At 37.2% G+C, this 22,436-nt stretch overlaps 1 protein-coding gene across 3 annotated transcripts in view; it reads right to left on the bottom strand.

Annotated features, from left to right (window-relative positions):
• Positions 1-22,436, bottom strand: part of LOC137296189 (DCC-interacting protein 13-alpha-like) — a 96,777-nt gene that overhangs the window by 30,680 nt on the left and 43,661 nt on the right. For 2 of the 3 annotated variants that reach the window (XM_067827907.1, XM_067827908.1), the window contains exons 8-19: positions 20,770-20,948; positions 18,609-18,773; positions 15,658-15,742; positions 9,896-10,005; positions 9,159-9,201; positions 8,554-8,625; positions 7,226-7,299; positions 5,467-5,604; positions 2,220-2,341; positions 1,795-1,903; positions 1,500-1,586; positions 526-616 (exon numbers count right to left, since the gene is read on the bottom strand). In XM_067827907.1, the coding sequence (XP_067684008.1) occupies positions 526-616; positions 1,500-1,586; positions 1,795-1,903; positions 2,220-2,341; positions 5,467-5,604; positions 7,226-7,299; positions 8,554-8,625; positions 9,159-9,201; positions 9,896-10,005; positions 15,658-15,742; positions 18,609-18,773; positions 20,770-20,948 (1,275 nt within the window). Of the gene's footprint in view, positions 1-525; positions 617-1,499; positions 1,587-1,794; positions 1,904-2,219; positions 2,342-5,466; positions 5,605-7,225; positions 7,300-8,553; positions 8,626-9,158; positions 9,202-9,895; positions 10,006-15,030; positions 15,055-15,657; positions 15,743-18,608; positions 18,774-20,769; positions 20,949-22,436 lie in introns of all 3 variants that reach the window. The other variant, XM_067827906.1, reaches the window with a different exon arrangement.

Below are 22,436 nucleotides of genomic sequence, written 5' to 3'. Positions count from 1 at the left end.
TAACTAACCAATTCACATCAAATGCCTTCCGATAAATTAACAATGAAATCACATAGTCTTGCGGTGAACGGTATTGACGTGACACATACACATGCACGTGTGCACAGATCTTTCTGTCCCGATAAGTGGATCATTTTTTAATGTAAATCTATGGGAATGGTTTGAAAATTCACCATCCGGGTCTGGAAGGGCGGGGTCAATAATCCCCTGTACATAATTTCTCCACAATTCCATAACCTATAGCTGTAGTGTTTCACTGGTGTAAGATGTACGTCAGCATGACTAGTGAATTCTTGGATTACTGCAAAATCAACAGAAGGACATCATTACAATGGTGTAAACCCTGAGGTTTAGTGGTGGTTATACATTTGGAAATCATCTTATTTAAGTAGGTGTTGGGTTGGAGAGTTAGAGACTTAACTATCGGACAACACTTAGAAAATGCTTGACAAAAATCCCTCTAAACAAGTCACCATTACCACATTTATGTGAGTCTACATAGTTCGGACTACTAACACACCATACCTCTTCAGCAGAGTTGTTGCTTTCGAACACATGACAGGCAAACGTCACACCACCACCTTCAGATCGATTCCGTGTGATAAACCCAAACAACCTGCAAAACATGGAAACAAATCACATGGAACTCACAGCAAAATGTCACAATTGGGAGTGAGTTGTTTGATACAAAGTCAGCCACGTGACAGCAGTCCATAGCTACATCAATGGCAGACCATCCTATCATCAGTTGCAATGGTGTATGAGTTTAGTCTTAACCTGCTTTTAGGAAATTCAAGCAATATCACAAGAGGGGATGCCAGAAATGGTTTTCACACAATGTACTCATGGCAGAAAACCAAACAGATTTGTTGTGTGACAGGCAAATACTTGACGACTAGGCTACCCCACCACACCCAGTTGCATGAAGACATCTTCCAGGTCACACACTGCCACAATTCACATTTGTTGGTTCACCACAAGTGTTCAGTGTCGTTTCATGCCACACACACTAATATTCAAGCTACAGATAATCAAGTCTGGACCAGAGTGAGTGAGTTTAGTTTTACACCACACTCAGCAATATTCCAGCTGTAAGGCAGAGGTCTGTAAATAATCGAGTCTGGATTACACAATCTGGTGATCAACAGGATGAACACTTATCTACACAAATGGGAATCAGTGATATGTGTCAACCATGTCAGTGAATCTGACCACCCGTTTCCCGTTTGTTGCCTCTTACGCCTCTTCGTCGCCTCTTACTGAAGATCAGTTCTAATCCAAATCTTTATGGGTAAAGTCAGGACAAGATATACCAGTAGTTTTTGACACCACTGACTTCAATCAACATAACTGTGAAACCATTACAAGAATCATCAAGCCAGTGACCTGACTACCTGATCCCATCAGTTGGTACTTACAACAACCAGGGTTACTGAGCTCCATTTCTAACCAAGAGCTACTGGCATGAGCTTTGTTGAAGAATACAAAGAGCTATTTACCTGGGGTTATCTTGATGGACAGACCAGAATGATATGTCTGGGAGTGCAAACTCCACCCGAATTGTGTTGTTGGAGGGATCAATTAATCTGAAACACATTATGAAAAAGTTTTAATAGTCTGTACATGTAGGATAAATGTTTTTCTGGAAAATAATCTCTTCAAAACAGATGCTATAGTAACAAAACTTTGAATGGAGATGATAATGAACAAACTTCAGATACACTCAGTAGGATCATCCTTTCAAACTGCTGAAGCAGGAATCTCATTTCTGCAGAATCAAGATGGCCAGCCTACCTCATGCACTCATTTGTGACAAGCAGCCTAGATTCCGTCATCTTGAAGACATTGTGTATTGCCCGGGCTGCCAATATCTGCCTCATGGTACCATGAACCAGCTGTTCCCCTGAAGACATGATGACAATATACTCAACACCAAAAGAAAAGCAACTCTGGCTTTTTGTAAAGTGTTTAAATAGAAGGCATAAACATGGACACATACTTTTATTAGATTTCATATTTTCGGAACTTACATTTGTCTTGCTGTTCAGTATACATAAATCAGGCTTGTGTGCCTGAGACAGCACAGACTGTGTTTGGTACAGTGCTCAGCCTGCAGACATATTTGTTTAAACAGTGGTCAGAAGGTGGAACAAAACTGTCCAAAGGACATTTCAAATTTTCACTTTTCCAAAGATAAGTGAATGCAATACTGAAGTTACCTCTGTCTGACTTCACTTCCATTGATCCCAGAAAACGGACAGTGAAGGATTGAGAGAAAGCTGCATTGTCCACAGGAGAGTCTAACAAATCCACAGATGACTGATCAAATGGGTTGATTCTTCTGAAACAGAAACGCATATACTAACGATTACACAGCCCGAAACATACGAGCTGATCTAAAAGCTGTGCAGGTATTACCTTATTCAGGGCTAGCAGTGATGATCCCACACCAATAGGCAAGTTGCTTGACATGATGCATTTTCTCAGACCCTCATCACAGAGTTGCATGCAGAGTTGAAACAGAATTCAACTTACAATAAGTTGAACAGATGTGGGAGATTAGTCGGTCTCACTGACTTCCCTTTCATCCATCCCTTTCTGTAATGCTAAAGACCTCCACAGACCAAAGGGGCTTCATTTTCTGAATCTCCCATCTCACTGAGGCTCCTTTTCAATTTACTCCAATAAAAGAAATTATTTTGTTTCTATCCAAACTATTTCTTCAGAATACTCATTAAGCATTAGTCTCAAGATAAGTCTGAAGTGCCTGGATCACAGACCTGTTGCCAGTTATCAAACCGATGAGCATGGGTGAATGTTAAGGGGCACCTGCTAAGATTAAAACAACTAAAACAAGCATCATAAATGGGATATGAATAAAAAATCATGGCAAAAGGTGCAAAAGAACTATTTAGCTGAAATGAAAAAGATACACAGTTAATTGCAGTTAGTGAGTTCAGTTCCACTTTTGAATCATTCCTGCGATTTCTTGGCAGGGCATACCAGAAATGGGCTTCGGACAAGGTATACATGTGGGGAATCAAACTCAAAAAGTTTCAAGGATTCTGTCCAGTTCCTCAGTATGAATATTCACAAATGGAGGAAGTTCCAAGAAGCAAGACAGTCAATCTGTCAATCAGTTGTGACATTAAGTTTTCTCCCCTTGTGTATGGGACCACAAACTCTTGAACATTGAGGTTGTTGCTGAGCATAATACTCCTGTCATCTTCACATTCAACTTCTAACTGCTCCTGACCATTCTAATTCCATAACTGACACAGCAGATGATATTCATAATCGTGAATATTGCTGTTGTCTCATCCATTCCAGGGTTCAGAGCTCTAAGCTGATGGTTGGTTTGTTGTATACTGCCTCACTCAGCAATATTTCAGCTATATGGCGACAGCCGGTAAATAATCAGGTCTGGACCAGACAATAGAGTGATCAACATCATGCACAGGTGTTTTATTGTCATCTGACATCTGGCATCTGCTTGTGGGAATGTACTGAGCATGACTGATACACTGGCGACATCTGTTGCTAGATGTCACATGATTGGTCACATGATTACAGCCATTCCCGTAAGTCATCTCAACAAGCATGGGTTGCTGAAGACCAATTCTAACCTGGAGGTGATGATGTCATGACACTACGATTCCCTTAGAATACATACCATAACTGATCATAGTCACCAAATATATAAAATACTTGGGTATCTTCATTGAATGTTATTTCCTGACTCGCCTTTTCACTGTTTCTAGCTGAACCTCAAAATTAACACCAAACTTAACCAGGCACAGTATTTTAATTCATGATTCAACGTAACAGTCATTCCGCATCACTCGTTAATTATTCTCTAAACCTGTTCACTGACTCCAGCTCAAACACATTCCAATGTACAGAAAATGTATTTCATGAATGATGTGAGACTTTGACAAATGTCAAGTAAGATTACAATTATTCAGATGAACCGTGTTGTTTGATAAATAATATAATTAAGTTTGTCTAAAAAATATTCAATATACTAAACATCACACATCATTGAAGGGAAAGAAACCCGTCATAATTTCCCAAAAGACCACAGGACCAGTGAGTGGACAATAATTAGTGGTCCTGTCTGTACTTTACTGGTCCAAATAGCATTCATGAAACAATACAAATTCACTGGCCACCAGAACCACTGCAAATTTATCAGTCAGTGGTCCTGATGAATTTTAAAGGCCACAAGACCAGTGTACTTTCGCACACTGAAATGGAATTATTCTTGCTTTCTTTGGTATCATGCTAACTGCAAATTGAAAACTGTGCATCGACATCACTGTACTCCTAACTGTGTGGGTTGATAACTAACCACAACACAAAATAATATATAACATCAAAAGCACACAGTTTCACAACTTGGTGGCACGTACACACATAAACTCTGCACAACAAGACCACTGCACACATACTTCAAAATACAGTACAAGTAAGCATGTCCTGCAACAGTTTCAAGTATCACACATGAGACTACCTCGAGGGTAAGGATCATTTAAGAAAGAAGCTACATGATATTCATTTGAAACCATGAGAATGACTACAAAAACATTTCAATAAGAGCTAAAACTGAATGAATTTATATGAAGTAACTTTAAAGATGCATAATTATATCTATTCTCTGTTAATTTAAACACTAAACACACTATTAAGAAAGTATAAAATAGTATTCATTAGGTAAGAAGTGAGATTGATATATGTGAAAATGATTTGCTAAATTATGCTCTTCCCTCTGGTGTCTGTTTGAAGACTTGAGTCTATTTGTAGACTAAAACGTACCCTCAGAAATTAAGCTATCTTACCTAAAACTATATATTTACAAAATTCAAAACATTAATCAAAATGGAGGCCAGAATAATGATTAATTCCACATCTAAGACATTCTCGACCAGTTTGGACAACTTTATTTTTCTCTTGGGACTTGGTGACAGCTTGGTGTTTAAGCCTGTCTACCGATAACTAATGGCATGAGTGAAATAGAAACATTCTTTCTGTCTTAGTGACTTATTGCTGAATAGATCTACATGACACGTGGGCAATGCAGTGAAACCAAATCTAATACCCTGCTAAACCTTTTGATTAGTCAGTTTAATAATTTTTTCACAAAGAAACATTTAACCAATGTGATTTTTCAAGCAGTGATCAAAGATTAACTTGAGCATTTAGAAATAACCTTAACACACTTTAAAATTTTCCTACAAAGAATTTGTGAGCTATTTGAACACTTGCAATATGCATGGTTTCAATGTTTAAAGTTCATTCTACATTTACCAATTTTAGTCATATAACACCTCATTAAACAAAATGAAAAGACATGTTAACTTTAAGACAAATACAAACATGAGGAAACAACACAGACATAGTCAGATAAAAGTTATTAAGATACAAACCATACATATGCATGAGAAGTAAGTCATTAACAGTACTAACTTTGGTGGACCGGTTTGGGGCGACGTAACTTGGCGATTCTCATCAGAAGGTGAGACCAGGTCAAACTGTATGGGAGTGTCGATTACAAAATTGTCCGTCGGGGTGGCAGCGGGTGTTGATGATTGGGAATGATTGGCACTGATTGGCAAAAATGAAATAAAAGACTAAAATCAGCACTACAATTACAACACAAAACAAAAAATTTCATGCAGTTAGTCCTCTGGTTACTATGGTAACAAATAATATAAATATTAGTTCAAACAATACCAGCAATGCATCCACTGTTGTGGTTGCATGTTCACAGTGCAACAAAACATTTCTGTTGTCAAGTTTAATTTGAAAAATGCTTCAATTTCAGAAAATTATGTCAAAAGGTATTCAAACTTGGTGAATATAAACCATCTAACAAGATGGCATCATGTTGAACATGGTAGAAATTGATTAATGTTAATCAAAACTTGGTATATATGATTAGAAATATATATGCAAAATTAGAATTTAATGCTGAAATAACATTTTCCTGAAAACATTACCGACCTAACAAAGACATGTATTTGACACCAAACATGCACACAAAGAAGTCTAGCAGTAAATCCTGGTAACATCCACATATTCCACAGACTCATTACTCCCAGCCATGACAACGCTTACAATAGAACCACAATAGACGAACCAGGACAATCATCAGACAGTTTGCATCTCATTGCTTGGTGTACATATGATAAATGGTGTAACGATACGGTATTGTTTTCTGGTAAAACACTAAACGTTGTACTGTTAGACAAATAAATGTGAACGTACACAGATTAAGAACTCTAAATAAAACCGATTCCCATGTATTTCCAGTTCACAATAAACATCATCAGTCACATTGGCTTCTAGCATGCATACATTCTGGCTTCTCTTCCATAAAGCAATCATAACTCTATGACAGTCGTAAGTGTGTGTTTAAGTACAAGACTTGGCAGTCATAACTGTATGTTTACATATGAGCCTTGACAGTCGTAAGTCTATATTTATAAGTATAAGACATGACAGTTGTAAGTCTATATTTAAGTGTAAGATTTGAGAGTCATAAGTCCATATTCAAGAATAGACTTGTCAGTCGTAAGTGTTTATCTAAGTATTAGACTTGACAGTTGTCAGTCTATATTTCAGTATAAGGTTTGACGATCAAAAGTGTGTGTTAAAGTATGAGACTTGTTAGTTTGTATTTAAGTGAAAGACTTGACAGTCGTAAGTGCATGTTTAAGTAAAAGACATGACAGTCCAATGTGTATGTTTAGGTATAAGACTTGACAGTCATAAGTGAGTGTTTAAGTATAATACTTGATGGTCATAAGTCTATATTCAAGTATATGACTAGACAGTCGCAAGTCTATATTTAAGTACAGGATTGATAATCTTAAGGCTCTGAATGCTTTGTGAAATACACCCTTACCCTCACAATCTACCTAAAATTTTATCCAACTCAAAAGTTTAAAACCGATAATTCAGAGTACTTATTAACTTCCACAATGAAAGAATATCAATATATCAAACATACGTCCTGTATCACACAATAATGGAGTACATATTCTTTGATGCCCCTACCATATCGTTACACCTAGTGTATCACATCAGCTTGGATAACTTATAGATCCTCAGCATGTCAACAATGAACCATCAAAATGTGTGCATGGCTGCAGCTGTGTGGAATATAAAAAAAATGAAACTCTGGACAAAAATCCAGAGAAGAATGTTTAGTAATTACTCTTACCGAACAGGACTTGATTTCTCTGGAGCTGAAGCCGAATCTTGGGACTGGGTCTTTGTCAATACAGGTTGCTGCTCCTGAGATGGAGGAAACAAACAGAATGGAACTGGGAAGTAAATGACATGTATGCAGCACTGTGACTGGTTGAAAAAACACAGTTATATTGAACCTGAAAGCCAGAAACCCAGACACAAATCATCACTTCTTCATTTCATTACTGAAAGTTCTCAAACATCCGTAGGCCTCAGTAACTTAAATATTGTATGGATTCACATGCAACCCTTGGATAAAGTTACCAAAGACTCCAGGGCCCCGTTTCACAAAACTCTCGTAAGCCTAAGATCTCGTAACTTTTCTCGTAGCATCCATAGCTCCTGTGTTTCAGTATAGGAGGCACAATGGCTACGAGAAAACTTACGAGATCTTAGGCTTACGAGAGTTTTGTGAAACGGGGCCCAGGGCCTCATTTGACGAAGCACTAAGATGATCACAAGTCACTAAAGTAGCCTTAGTGCAATGTTAAGGAATGGGGGTTATCTTTAACCTTAGTAAAGCCTGCTTTGTGAAAGGAGCCCTGGTGATCATAAATTTAATGCAGAATCAAATGTATGCATCAATGTGATTGGTTCAAAAACATTGATCAGGGTCTTTCCAACAAGAATACTGCATCCATTATATATTGCATTTAATCAATGCTTATGAAAATTGTTTCATAATTCATTTTCTCAGCATGCTGCCAGCAACACATATAAAGAGCTCTTGAAATCATGTGATGTCCACATAACATCCCAGAATCAAGTCATTGTTTCATAGCTGATGCATGTTCTATAATCTGAAAACATGTTTAATGGGTTATTACTAATAATTTGCTTTCATGTATACATTTCACATCAACATAACAGTCCTAGATTACATTTGCATCTTTCTGTCAGCATTACCAAGGGACATAACTCCAATGATTGCAGAGATTTAAATAACAGGGCAATCGACACACCTTGACTGTTATAAAGTATATCTCCAAGTTATGAACATCACATGAGAGTTCAATATTTCAGTTACAGTTACATACACATGGAGGTCGTTAGATGACACAACCAATGCTAAAACATCTTTTCACATTGAGGCATCTTAGATTTTTTTGCTGTAATGCTGTAAATCTCACAAGAATAAACAGTGAGTAAATATTTTAGTGGTGTTGTCTCTGGTTTGAAGCTTGCATTAAACATGAATTCGGACAGCTAACCATTTGAGTCTCACCACATGGAGCCTGTGTTACAGTATCAATCATTGATGAAGAACACATTAAAGCTATTAAACTGCTGTATGCCTACTTTTTTCTTTGGTGTGGCTTTGCCTCGAACATATCCACTGTCCTTCACAATGTTGTTAATTGTCGCAATCCACTGAAAAAAATGAGGATCAAAGTCTTCACATGATCACATCCAAGTTTTGAAAGAAATATCAAGGAACAGAAGATGCTAACAAGGGAGATAATTAAGTGTACTTTCTTTACATGCAAAACCAACTTTAGAACATTGATCGTACTAATATGACCATGTACACACCACTTAAATGAAGTTGAAGGACGCACAGATGACAGACTGATTGTAAGGTAAAAAAATGTTCTCTGAATTATCTCCCCTTATTTGAATTGGACATTTCTTCAGTAGAAAGAAGGTTATCCTGGAGTGCTGCTGTTCTCTTGTTTGAGTCAAAAGGCTTCTTTAGGATTATAACATTCGTCATGACAAGGAACACTTGCTCTCATTTCAAACAATGCAAACATATATGAACAGAAATTATCCAGTTCCGTTTCAATATCTAGTGTTGATTCCATACTATAATCAAGCATATATTTCCAAAGGCTTTTTAACATATGGAGAGGGACAAAGAACTCATATCTACCTTAAGTTCAGATGCACATCTCCGTACTCACCTCATCCCTCTCCCTGTAGTTCTCTGCTTGAAGAATAACAGCTCTGCGAAACAAGAACATGCATTAAAACACAAGTCAACCTGTTTACCTACACTCAGGTGTCACAGGTAATTATACATCTACACCAATACTACTTGTCTCAAAACAGGACAAAAAATTCATCTCTCTGCTCATTACTCTGTTGTACAATCAGATAAATACATCAAACGAGTGGTACAGAAATAATAAGATTTCGTATAACTTTTTATATTTCTCTCTCTAACACTATCTTTAACTCATATAAAATATATTATATTACTCAATATAATCCCAATATCCATCCAAATGAAGGTTAACAGGGTAACATCACTAAACATTATTTGTCATACAGAATCATACAGACAAATTTCACACTACTTCAAAAGAAGTTCCAACAATTTAGTAAAGGTGAAGACATGCTAAGTGGGCCACAGTTTTAATATGAATACCCCTTGGACACATCCAAGTCAACCTGACCTTATTTGTCATTCTGTTAATGTTGAACCTTCAACCATCAGCTTGTCTAGCAACACTTTATCCACTAGACTACCGCAGTGGTAATTTCTGAAGAGCATAGATGACTTGACCCGTGGACCCTACATGAAACTCACAATTTATCAGCAAGGTTTTGTTCAATTATGAACAGGATGGCCTGTTGCTTAAAAATCAGATTTTACTCCTGGCAATGTCTCCCTAGAACCATCACAAATGTCACTCACTTCTTGTTTCCTGGTGAAACAACTTGAAATACAAATCTGCGATCGTCTGCAGTCGCTGGCTCAGCGATCACACCCTCCTCATTGAGGTCGATTACAAGACTGCCAGCAAACTGAAACACAACACTTCCAGTAAGTCGCAGGTAGAGTTGTAGGAATTTATCGATACCTATATATTTACACGTTAATCATAGTTGAATCGTCAGTTTGTGAAATCACTTTAAACAGAATAGGAACTGAGTTATCTGCCAAAATGACAGGAGGTGTGCAACCGAGATGTTGGTAATGGATGTGCCACTAACTATGACAATTAATGACCATCCCATAATTTACAATATTTTTATTTTGTTTTGCAGCAGAAAAATAATTTGCTTTTGAGATAGTTATATAAAACTAGATAGATATGAATACATGAAGTAAGAGATTTCAGAGTCTTAATTCAGTTATTTCATCATTTCAATATATTTGTTGTGGTATCATGAAAGCAATATTAGAGTCATTCCAGATGAATTAAATCACTATATATACTCAGTTGTAGGACAAAATAGTGTCATTTGCCAATACTGGAAACAAAATCATTATTTTAGATTAAGAAGGGCAGCAATTTCTTAATTCTTTCAATGCAATGTTTCATGCGTTGCTAGTTACAATGTTGCATGAAAAGAATAAAACAACCCTTTAGAATAATTAACAAGTTATGCAGGCAATATTCTTAATCCCTCAAATACTTGGAGACTAACATAGATCAGTTGTCTAAGGTGCACCAGTGTAGAGTTCCATCCCTTGGGCAGAAACCAACAAATGAGGATTCAAACCACTGTTCACATTATTTTCAGGTGTGCCAGCATCCTTCACAAGCTCATGGGTGTGACCAGAGTACTAAATGTCCAAGACGTTATCATTTTGGGATTTCCTCTCTCTCTGAGCTGATGCACTGTGATATCAGTAGACTTTTGGTCAAAGTGACCTAAAACACAACTTACACACATCCCCTCATAACATTACCATGGTTACCCTATACTATCTAGATTTCCATGCAATGTCAGACATTAGTAGAAGGCGCTGTTGATTATTTCAAACATTTCTTGTCTCATAATGACAAATGTATCAATGTTTCTCAGTTAATGTTTATTTTGATGTAAAAATAAATGTTGAAATATTTCGGTAAACCAATGGACTCATGGTATCTACTGGCAAACAAACTTTGAAAAGATTATAACTTTGCCAAAATAAACTTTGATGAAACAGTTACTGCAGTCATTTAATAGTATTTTCAATATCTCCCTTGACAACATAGTGGATATTTCAACATTTTTTATTTCCACAGTCATCAAAATGTATGCCTCCACAATTTCATCTGTCTGTGACAGTTTGATCTCACTTTATCAAATGAATGGACTGTTCTACATTTTGATCTCCCCTTGTCAACATAATGTACTGTTCTGTATTTTGAACTCCCATGACAACGCAATGGACTGTTCCACATTTTGATGACCCATATCAACATTATGGACTCTTCTACATTTCGATTTTGCATGACAACATAATGGACTGTTCTACATTTTGATCTCCCCATGTCAACATGATAGAATGTTCCACATTTTGATCTCCCCACATCAACACAATAGACTGCTCTACATTTTGATCTCCCCACATCAACATAATGGACTGTTCTTCTTGTTGATCTCGCAGAGTCATTAACACTGATGAGGTCCTCATTTCCCAAACCCATTGTTGCGCTACGACAGTCATGAGTCTATGTTAAAGTATGGGAGTTACAATCATCTTAGCCCTACAATATTCATTTGTGGAATGGGGCCAAGTGGTAATCTTCAGCCTGTTCCCTGTGTATGCTCGGACGATGCACATCCAGGTAATGACTACACAATGGATTCTTAGTCTCCATGAGGCAAACAAACATGGCAGACCTACACTATACTGTAATCTAAGAATGGATGGTACAATTTATTTTGTATTTTCATCAATACTGTGGCAATAAATGTATACTGTGTATAAATCATGAAAATTATGTCTTTTGATGTCATTCACTTAGGAAACACACTGTTATAGGTCTTACAAGACACCCATTCATCATATAGGCAACACACGGACAATGACACCATTTTCAACAGTGACGTGCACTAATAGTTCAATCCACTCACTACTGTCGCCAAATTGTACACAAAATATGTGGTACAGAGATACCATCAATTGTATCTTTATATCATAACATCAACAAGAATAGTAGCCCAAGGGAGTTAAGACAGATCATACAACGTCCCATTGAGACTGACATGCAATAATCAAGGGACAAAATAACAGTGAATCGAGCAAGCACTAGATGTGTTGATATGTGCACTATATAAATCTCCAAGAAGATGAAGAAGAAGAAGAAAAGTTTGTCGTGTTTGATTTGAAAGCCATGGTGGCATGTGGGTAAGATCACTGACTCTGAGAGTATGCGTTAAAATCCCAAATATTTCCCACACAAACAAAAGTTCTAGAATCTGTACTTCACTGATGTGTGTCATCCCAGACCATTTTCTAAATGGCACTGTGTATTCATAGCTTAGATTTTTCATACTTCATATTTAATATTCTACTACGAAAAAGACTGAAGTCCTTGAGATGTCTTACTGCCATGTGTGACTGCTGAAAAAACAATGGATGTATTAGAAAAGGTGACTAATCATTAGATTACAAATATTTTCAATCTGCAAGAAAGTAATGATTTCTTGTCATTTGTGAAAGTGTGTTTCTCAGAATACATTGTTTGAAATGTATTTAGAAATGGCACATTTCAGAATAATTTGGGTTAAACAATTCCAACATGTCACCTTACTTAACATGGGTATAACAAAGGAGAAAGTGCAGCATTTTTATATGTGAATGGCTGTTTTGTAATTTCTATTTGGAGGATTGGTGTGATTTGTAATAAACTTCTCAAAAACCTTATGATAAAGTTGTCGCACCTTGACTACTGTTATATTTTCAAAGGATTATCCTCTGTAGAAAAAACCAAAACAGATGTTATGTTCAAGAGAAATAAGACATTGTACCAAACTGATTGAAAATAGGTGAATGTACTCTTCTTTATCAATATTCTCTGAAGCAATGCCATTTCCACAGGCAAATACATTTTGTAAAACCACATGGCTGAATAAATCAGTTGTCCCTCTAATAATAAAATTAATTTGGGATTAATTTCAAGATATTATGAAAAATATTACTGCAGCTGTTCAGTGTCATGTTTTCAAGAATACAAGTACATGACGAAACATTCTAACCATCTGTTCCTATGTTATTCTACAGTCAATGTGGTGTCCACTTGTACAGGAGCAATCAATCATTCGGCTGACCTCAAATTCGTCAACAATTATCGATAGGCTCGGGTGACAGATCGACAAGCATTAAAAACAAAACATTGAAGTCATAATACAGATGACTTAAGATTGTATGTTTCTCGTTTCCATGTTTCTTAAGTTTGTTATGTTAAGACATTAACAACTGTTTCAGCGTTCTGACTTGTAAAAATAGTCCTTAATGGTGGTCTACTTTGAGTTGCAGGTGGTCAACGGCCTGCTTCAGTGTTGTATTGCATCCCTTGTATGTCACACCCTAAATACTTTCAGTCTGTACCTGTGATATTCTCGTTGTTTTACTGTCATTTGGTGACATACGTCATCATATAATATTACTTATTACTGATGTATGACCTGTTTTCCTCATAGTATGGCTCAAATATTGCTCATGTGACTTTATATTTTAACTCACTCACTTGCATGATGTTATGACTGTTATGATGGGGTTTGTGATTACAACTGATCAAATACTGAACAATAAATTATTGATCTGTGTACTATGAGTGATAACCTCCACTTGATGAAGAAGCAAGCATACACTCCAAAAAGTCATATTATTCACAACGAAGAAGTTGTCATCCCTAAATCTTGCTTTCCTTATGCATTCTACTTCTAAATGCCCTTAAAAAATTTAACCAGTCAAAGATTACCACCGCTTGATGAAGGAGCAAGCATGCACTCCGAAAACTCCGCCCGCCATGTTTTTCTGCCTATATTCAGCTTCCCTATTTGGTCATTACCTTGGTAGATGTAGCACCGAGTTGCCTCATTCACATGGAACCAAGCTTGATAAAATTGTACACCTTACAATGAGACATTCCATCGTATGAGATAAGTGTTCTCTATGTCACGTGTAAAGACGTCAGAGAGCATAGTGAAGGAATTCTCAGTCTTTCGAGCTTGTTTACCAGCTGACCAGTTGCCATGGTTATATTGTGTGCATCTTGAGGGAAATGGGTAAACACTTGCAGGAACACGAGACATGGCATTGCTATCACCTCATTGGTGATGAGAAAACTGACGTACTAACATGAACATACATGTCCTAAGAGATCAAAATCGTTATGTAATTATATACTTTTCAACAGTGAAATAATTGTCCAATATGCATGCATCTATTAAATTATGAAGAACAAAGTTCAATACTAAGAAACATCACTGAAATAGAGAATAATTACACATTCAGACAAAAATATAAACTATGATTACTGGGTACAGGAAATCATATTGAAATGAACGATATTTGGTCTGACTGTGAGACAGTCATTAAGAGCTGAACTGCATAAAATATGCACAAATCTTATGATATCTTAAAAAGTATTACAAAATGATTACGAAACAGACAATATCCAAATTGTAAAACATACTAAATACCACTGGAGGAAGAAAAGGGAGATAACTCTACCAAACAAGTCAGTCTCTCCATCTTTGTGCTGAGTTCTTGAAAGGTTTTTTCAGTGATGGAAAGTATTAGAACAAGATAAAATGATTATTGATAAAAGAATTCTTTATTGTTTGTACTGATGTTTCTGAGATATTTCTTTCTCTTGTTTCAGTGAATGAATAGCAAAAGAGAAGTTTCATGGATACTGTGTAATTCTTCAGAACATAAGCAAGGATTACATTACACATTTCAGCTACTAGAGAAATAATGTCTTTACAAAATCTATTTGTAAAAAAGAGACATCATATTTGTTCCAAGCGCAGTTCAACTTTTAATGTTCAGGAAGCACAGGAAGGGTCGAAATGAAATCCTAGATGAGAACAGGTACTTACATCGACTGAGCCTACCCTACTGACCTAGAGAGGTCAACAGAGCAAGAGAAGGTGAAGGTTATATCAGAAACTGCAACCTTGGACAAGTGAAGTTCAAGGTCAAACAAAATCTGCAACCTCTGACAAACAACAACATTTTCTGGAGGAAATGCGTGAGGTAACACTATGAAAACAAGTGTTCATTTATTTCCAGATTTTCACACACAGTGCAATACAAAGCATATGAAGAAACGTGAATGGAATATAGGAACACTTGTACTTCCATCTTATTTGTTTCCATTAGAATAGACAGCAAACTTTCAACAACAAAGTAACAATCTTTTTAAAATCTTAACAGTAACATTTGACAAAATCTTCACATATGGAATTATTAGGAAAACAGTGTTAGAAAGGTTAGAAAACACAAAGTCAGAGATTAACATAAGCACCTACTATAAAATATCAATAAAGTCAATGGCAGTCATGCTTTGTTACAGATATAGCACTTCACAAGGTGTTTGTCAGTTCGAGTTAGAAAGTGAAATCTACGAGAGCAACAACAATGGGACAGTGATTAGTGTTTGTTAGATGATGGAGTTGATTGTTGCCATCACCATGAAATGAACAACACTACACTGATACACCTACCTCCTCCTTTGCCTGACTCATCAGATTTCCCCCTTGTGTGAAGAAATACACCCGGTCCCATTTAGTGGTGATGAGGGCTTGTTTACTGAAATAGACAATGCAATATCTGTTACAAATAAGTGTCATCTGGGTGTGAAAAATCCCTCCCCCCCCCCCTTCCCACAAATTTGAAAGAACATATCATCTGAGACTTGGGTTTTTTCCCCAAGTAGAGATCATAAAAAGTATAAATGCTCAAAATCTGCAAACAGCAAAAAGGCACCACTTCCAGATCTGTTTGATATATGTCTCAAGCCTTGTGTAAAGTTATATAGTATAAGGTTTTTAGTTGTGCTCTCGAAATGAGGCCCACCCCTTCATTTTTAGACCAAGTCCAAATTGTTTCTGTGGAAATCCTGAAAAAAAGAGCCCAAAATACATAAACAAGGGTCATCAGAAGATGACATATCACCCTGGCCCCCACATGTTTGAAAGGACAAATAATCTGAGAGTTACTCATTGTTTTTCTAGACTAAGTTTGAATTCTTTCCATGGAATTGATGAAAATTATAAATACCATATATCTGTAACCAGCAAAGTCATAATTTCAACATCGTCTCATATATCTGCCAAGATCTGTTCACAGATATGAAATGGTTTTTGAGTCGTGCTCTGGGAACGAAGCCCTTCCCTCCATTTTGAGACTAAGTCTGAAACATTTCCATGGAAACCAAGAAAATAATACAACACAAAACCCTTTAAAAACTAAAAGGCACTACTTCGGGGTCTGCCATACATATCTAGAGAGTTTTACTAACAGATATTTAGAAGTTTTTGAGTCCTGCTCTGGAAATGAAACACACCTCCCAATTTTCAGACTAGGTCCAAAATGTTTCCATGGAAGCCAAGAAAATAATATATCACAAGATCCTGTAAATACCAAAAGGCACCACTTTAGGTTCTGATTCATATATCTACCAAGTTTTGCAGAAAAATATTGAACGGTTTTTGAGTTCCGCTCCAGAAACGAAGCCCACCCCACCATTAGACTCACACCAAAATGTTCCATAGAAAAAAAATAAAATAAAAGTGCCAAACATCTGTGAAAAGCACAAGAGTCATCAGAAGATGACATATCACCCTGGCCCCCACACGTTTGAAAGGACAAATAATCTGAGAGTTACTCATTGCTTTTTCAGACTAAGTTTGAATTCTTTCCATGGAATTGATGAAAATTATAAATACCATATATCTGTAACCAGCAAAGTCACAATTTCAAGATCTGTCTCGTATATCTGCCAAGATCTGTTGAAACCTTTGAAAACCAAAAGGCACTACTTTGAGGTCTGCCACACATATATAGAAAGTTTTACTAACAGATATTAAGAAGTTTTTGAGTTCTGCTCCGGAAATGAAACACACCTCTCACTTTTCAGACTAGGTCCAAAACGTTTCCATGGAAACCGAGAAAATAATAAATTACAAAAACCTGAACATACCAAAAGGCACCACTATAGGTTCAGACTGATATATCTACCTATCTAAGTTTTGCAGAAAAATATTGAATGGTTTTTGAGTTCTGCTCCGGAAACGAAGCCCACCCCACCTTAAGACTAACACCAAAATGTTCCATGAAAAAACAAAAAAAATATAAATGCCAAAAATCTGTAAATAGGAAAAGGCAAAACCATAGGCTGAGATTACTATATCTATCACGTTTGGTCTAAAAATATTGAACGGTTTCTGAGTTCAAAATTATTACGGACGGACGGACGGATGAGGCGTCGACTATATCCCCCCGCATTACATGCCGAGGGGATAAAAAGGCACCACTATATGTTCTGACTGAGTTTTACCAAGTTTTGCAGAAAAATATTGAACGGTTTTTGAGTTCTGCTCTGGAAACGAAGCCCATCCCTCCAGTTTGAGACTATGTCCGAAACATTTCCATGGAAAACGAGACAATAATAAATCACAAAAACCCGTAAATACCAAAAGGCACCACTTCAGCTTCTGACTGATATATCTACCAAGTTTTGCAGAAAAATATTGAACGGTTTTTTAGTTCTGCTCCAGAAACGAAACACACCTCTCACTTTTGAGACTATGTCCGAAACGTTTCCATGGAAACCGAGAAAATAATATATCACAAAAACCTGAACATACCAAAAGGTACTACTTTAGGTTCTGATTCATATATCTTCCAAGCTTTGCAGAAAAATATTGAATGGTTTTTGAGTTTTGCTCCGGAAACAATGGCCACCCCACCTTAAGACTAACACCAAAATGTTCCATGGAAAAACAAAAAAATATAAATGCCAAAAATCTGTAAATAGCAAAAGGCACAACCATAGGCTGAGATTACTATATTTATCAAATTTGGTAAAAAAATATTGAACGGTTTCTCAGTTCTGCTCCGGAAACAAATGATTATGGACGGACAGATGAGGCATCGACTATATAACCCCGCATTACATGCCGGGGGGATCATAATGAACCACCTCAGGTTCTATTTCATCTTTATGCAAATATTTTTTAAAAAATATTGAACATTTTTTTGCTATGATCTGGAAAAGAAACAATTACATATAAATGGACATAAAGACAGATGAGCATTGAATAAATGCCTACACACTATATGCAAAGATGTAATAATTATATTACATACCAGCCTTGATCTGTGGTTAAATTATGGGGCAGTTGGGTAGCCTAATGGTTAAAACGTCCACACATTACATTGAAAATCTGTGTTAAAGCATATTAAACAGTAAGTGAACTAGTGAGTGAGGTTTCACTTCCCTCTCAGCAATATTCCTGCAATATTCCAGCAATATCACAGCAGGGGACACCAGAAATGGGCTTTCCACACTGTCCCCACTTGGGGAATCAAACACAGGTGTGTGACATGATAAGGAAACACTTTAACCACTTTGCTACCCCACAGCCTGATCAGTAGGACGCAAAGTACATACATTCGTTGAAAGAGATATCCTGCCTTCTGGGTGAGTGCTGTGTTGGGCGGAATAAACGGCATGTCTATGGGTGGCTCTGCATTATACAGGTGGGCGCTTTGTTTCTCTATTGTGTCTATCAGTTCAACCGTCTTCTGAGTCTCTGTTGACAGTTCCTGGTGCACACTGAAATTACATGGACACACCTCTTCATAAGAAGTCAACAAATCCCAACTTGATTACAAACAGAAATTTTCGTCAAAGTTTGCAACATACTACACAACTGGTCATGACTTTCAAGTTCTTGCTTAAATGGACTAGGATGTAAAATTATAGTACTGATAGCATATAATATAATTACATTATATACAGTGTTCCCAGAAATTATTGAGAAAATCTTTGTTTTTTTTCTAATGATGCTAAGATTGGAAAAAGGGCTTTCACTATGCACTAAGCATACTAAATAAGGGAGACAACTCTTGAAGGCTTAGAAGGCAACTCATTACGTCAAGAGTTATCTCCCTTGTCTGAGCAGACGGCTTCCTGTGTTGACATGGCAGAATTTACAGCAAGAGAGAAAAGAAAGCTCATTCTAGATGATTTTGAAAGGGGTGAGGCTGATGCTAAAGTGTTAGCTTGTAGACATGGTATTCCTCTGTCTACAGTATACAGAACTTTGAAGAATATTCAAACAGGAACCGGGATAGAGCACAAAGCAGGGGCAGGTCGACCTAGGAAATTCAGTGATGTGGATCGCCGAAGACTTGGGCAAATTGTGAGTAGGGGCAAATTGAAAAGTGTTGAGAACATCAGAAATGAAATGATTAGCAGAGGAAGTCCTCAGGTATGCAATGAAACAGTTAGGCAGGAATTACAGAGACTTAATTGGGTGAAAAAACGTGGAATTCCCTCGCCGTTGATGAAAGATGCACAAAAGGAAAAACGTTTAAGCTGGTGTCGGGCTCATGAAAATCAAGATTGGGATAATGTTTTCTTTTCGGATGAAAGTTCTGTTTGGCTTTTCCCTAATTGTGTGAAAATTTGGACCAAAGATACTGTCAAACCTATCTACCAGCGACCAAAACATAGCCCGAAGTTTCACATGTGGGGTGGCATATCGGCTCGCGGAGTGACGCCATTGTGTGTTTTCACGGGAAACTTGACAAAAGAAAGATACGTTGACATTCTAAATGGTCACCTTCTTCCGACAGCACAAACATTGTATGAAGATGATTGGATTTTCCAGCATAATAATGACCAAAAACACACTGCACTACACAAAACAGTGGTTGTCGGGCAAAAATGTTCAAGTTTTAGACTGGCCCAGTTACAGCCCAGACCTAAACCCAATTGAGAATGTGTGGGGACTCATGAAGGACAGAATAAACCAAAAGGGACTGAGAAATATTGAAGATATGAAGGCCGAGGTGGTCCAATATTGGGATACCCTGTCACACGATTACCTACAAACTTTGATGGGTAGTGTGCCTAGGCGTATTCAGGCATGCATTGCTGAGCGAGGAGGTCTAACAAAGTACTAAAACAAGACTGAGACTGTAAAAGGATGATGTCTTAACATGTTTATGTAAGTAAAACGCCAGAAGTTAATAAACGTGATGGGTTACATGACGCAACATGATTCTCAATAATTTCTGGGAATACTATAGTTTGTTATCATATTACTTGGCAAAGAAATGGTCATGTGTCAATCCATAGAAATGCACGACTCCATGTATGGTGCTTTAACTGAGAGTCCTGACATGGGTTACTAGAAATTGAATGAGAATACTCGATTGTACTAACATTGTTGTAGATTCAACATAAGTTCAATCCAATTTTGTCTCTTTCTCACATCACAAAACTTTCAAAATGTTCATACCGAAGTCAACACCTGTTCATATTATCATCAGATTAAACCCTAGAAGTTGTTTCAACCTCAGACTTTGTCCTTGGTCAGTATTATTGGAATGGAACACAAAGCAGGTTCAAGATGTCCTGTGTAGTAAAACTGAAGATCTTTCATATCAAGTGTTAAGAAAAAGAATCCAAGGCATCAACAGCAAGGCCACGGAATTTGTGATATTTGGCTCCTTGCTTTACATACAACCCTTGAGTGTACACCTTTACCCAACACTGTACAGTCATCATCAGTTCAAATTGCAACAAAAGATAAAGACGGTACCTCTGAACACTTGAGGCTATGTTTGTGAGGAAGTTTTCAATCTCTGGCTTGCAGACGGCATCCTGACCCATCTGAAAGAAGGACCTCTGGGCATGGAGGTAGCCCATGATAGGCTCGAGGAGGAAACATCGTCGCTTGTACTGCACAGCATTCAGACTTGAGTAGTAGTGGAGTGAGGTCTGCAAAAGAAAGTACACAAATCTTAACAAAAGAAGTTCCAGGCTTTTCTGCCTTGTTTGTTTGAGTTTGTTCAATGACACCCTTACCAATAATTCACCTGAAAATGGCTGTAGTGTTGGGAAAGGGTGCAATCTCACAATCAATGACTGCTTACCAACCAACAATCATCGTCCAGGTTGTTATTGCAGAAATGTGTAAAAGGATGGAACTCGATACAATAAAGTGATGACTACTATATCATGACCATAAACTTCTTGGAATGTTCAAGAAATATTCAGTCATGACTTTTCAGTTAGTGATGTGTGTTTTCTAAGAATTAAAGAGGTTTTCAGGCCCTGACTACTTTAAATATATGTTCCATTGTCAACTGTTTCAAAGACTATCACAAGAGTTATGTTTGTGTTCAATAATGCAATTGATTGCTTAGTCGTTTAGTCACTGTAATCAATCTTTGATTATTTTAATTGATCTGAACACCCCTAAATGGCTGCAGTCTCTAAGTGATTGAGTCTGGACCAGAAATCAAGTGACTGACATCATGAGCACCATTCTACAACAGTGGATGAGGATATGCATCGATCCGTGTGCCTGACCTCCTCGTTGATCTGGGCATTATGATTACTTTGAAAACTCTCAATCCACCACATACTTAGAGACTTGAGTGGCCCAGACCTCTGAGGTGCACCAGTGTTGAGTTATGTCCCTTGGACAGAAACCTATACCTCTCTTCAGCCTGATTATATTTCTAGCTATGTCAGCACTGTTCACGAGCCTGTGAGTGAGTGTTACTAAAATACGAAACACCTCAGACATGCTTCATTTGTGGCAATTCTCCCACTTTAGGTGACATGCTATATCAGAGGAATACTGACCGAACCAACTCAGTGTGTACAAGACAACACACAAAGATTTTTATATTTTATAGCTTTGCATGCCAAGAGGCACTAAAATGAAGCCCTGTCAACTAATTCAAACTTTTCATCTCATGTATATATAAAAGCCTGTTAATCTTTCCCTGTTACTCTCGATCATATCACTTATTCCCTCCTGCCTTTAGGATTTCTGAGGATAAGAATCCATAAAACAAGAAATACAATTTGTCTGGCCTTATGGTGGTGTGTCCATAATCACACATACTGGGAAGACAAATTCTAAAACTTATTCTACTGCTTAATTCCAAGATTACAAATTGCACATATCTAATTTTCATCATGTACATACACTCAGGTAAATTCAATTGCTAAAAATGGTGTGTCAGTCACAGAACTGACTATCCAGGTTGTTCAAAGGTCCAACAACACAATAATACAATAATCCAAACACAGGTATTTCAAATTCACCGGGCAAAGGCCCTTAACAATAGAGTCAGTTAAAGTTCAGGTACACATTTTACTCAGCATTTACATTGGCATTTCAGGCTGTTCAAGGCTCCCCATTGGCTCAGTTGACTACAACGGTGAGGAGATATGGGTCAGCTGACCTACATG

Source organism: Haliotis asinina, chromosome 9 (assembly GCF_037392515.1).
Source record: "Haliotis asinina isolate JCU_RB_2024 chromosome 9, JCU_Hal_asi_v2, whole genome shotgun sequence".
Classification (NCBI taxonomy): domain Eukaryota; kingdom Metazoa; phylum Mollusca; class Gastropoda; order Lepetellida; family Haliotidae; genus Haliotis; species Haliotis asinina.
Note: the sequence above shows the minus strand (reverse complement) of the source record. Positions and strands in the feature narration are given on the sequence as shown.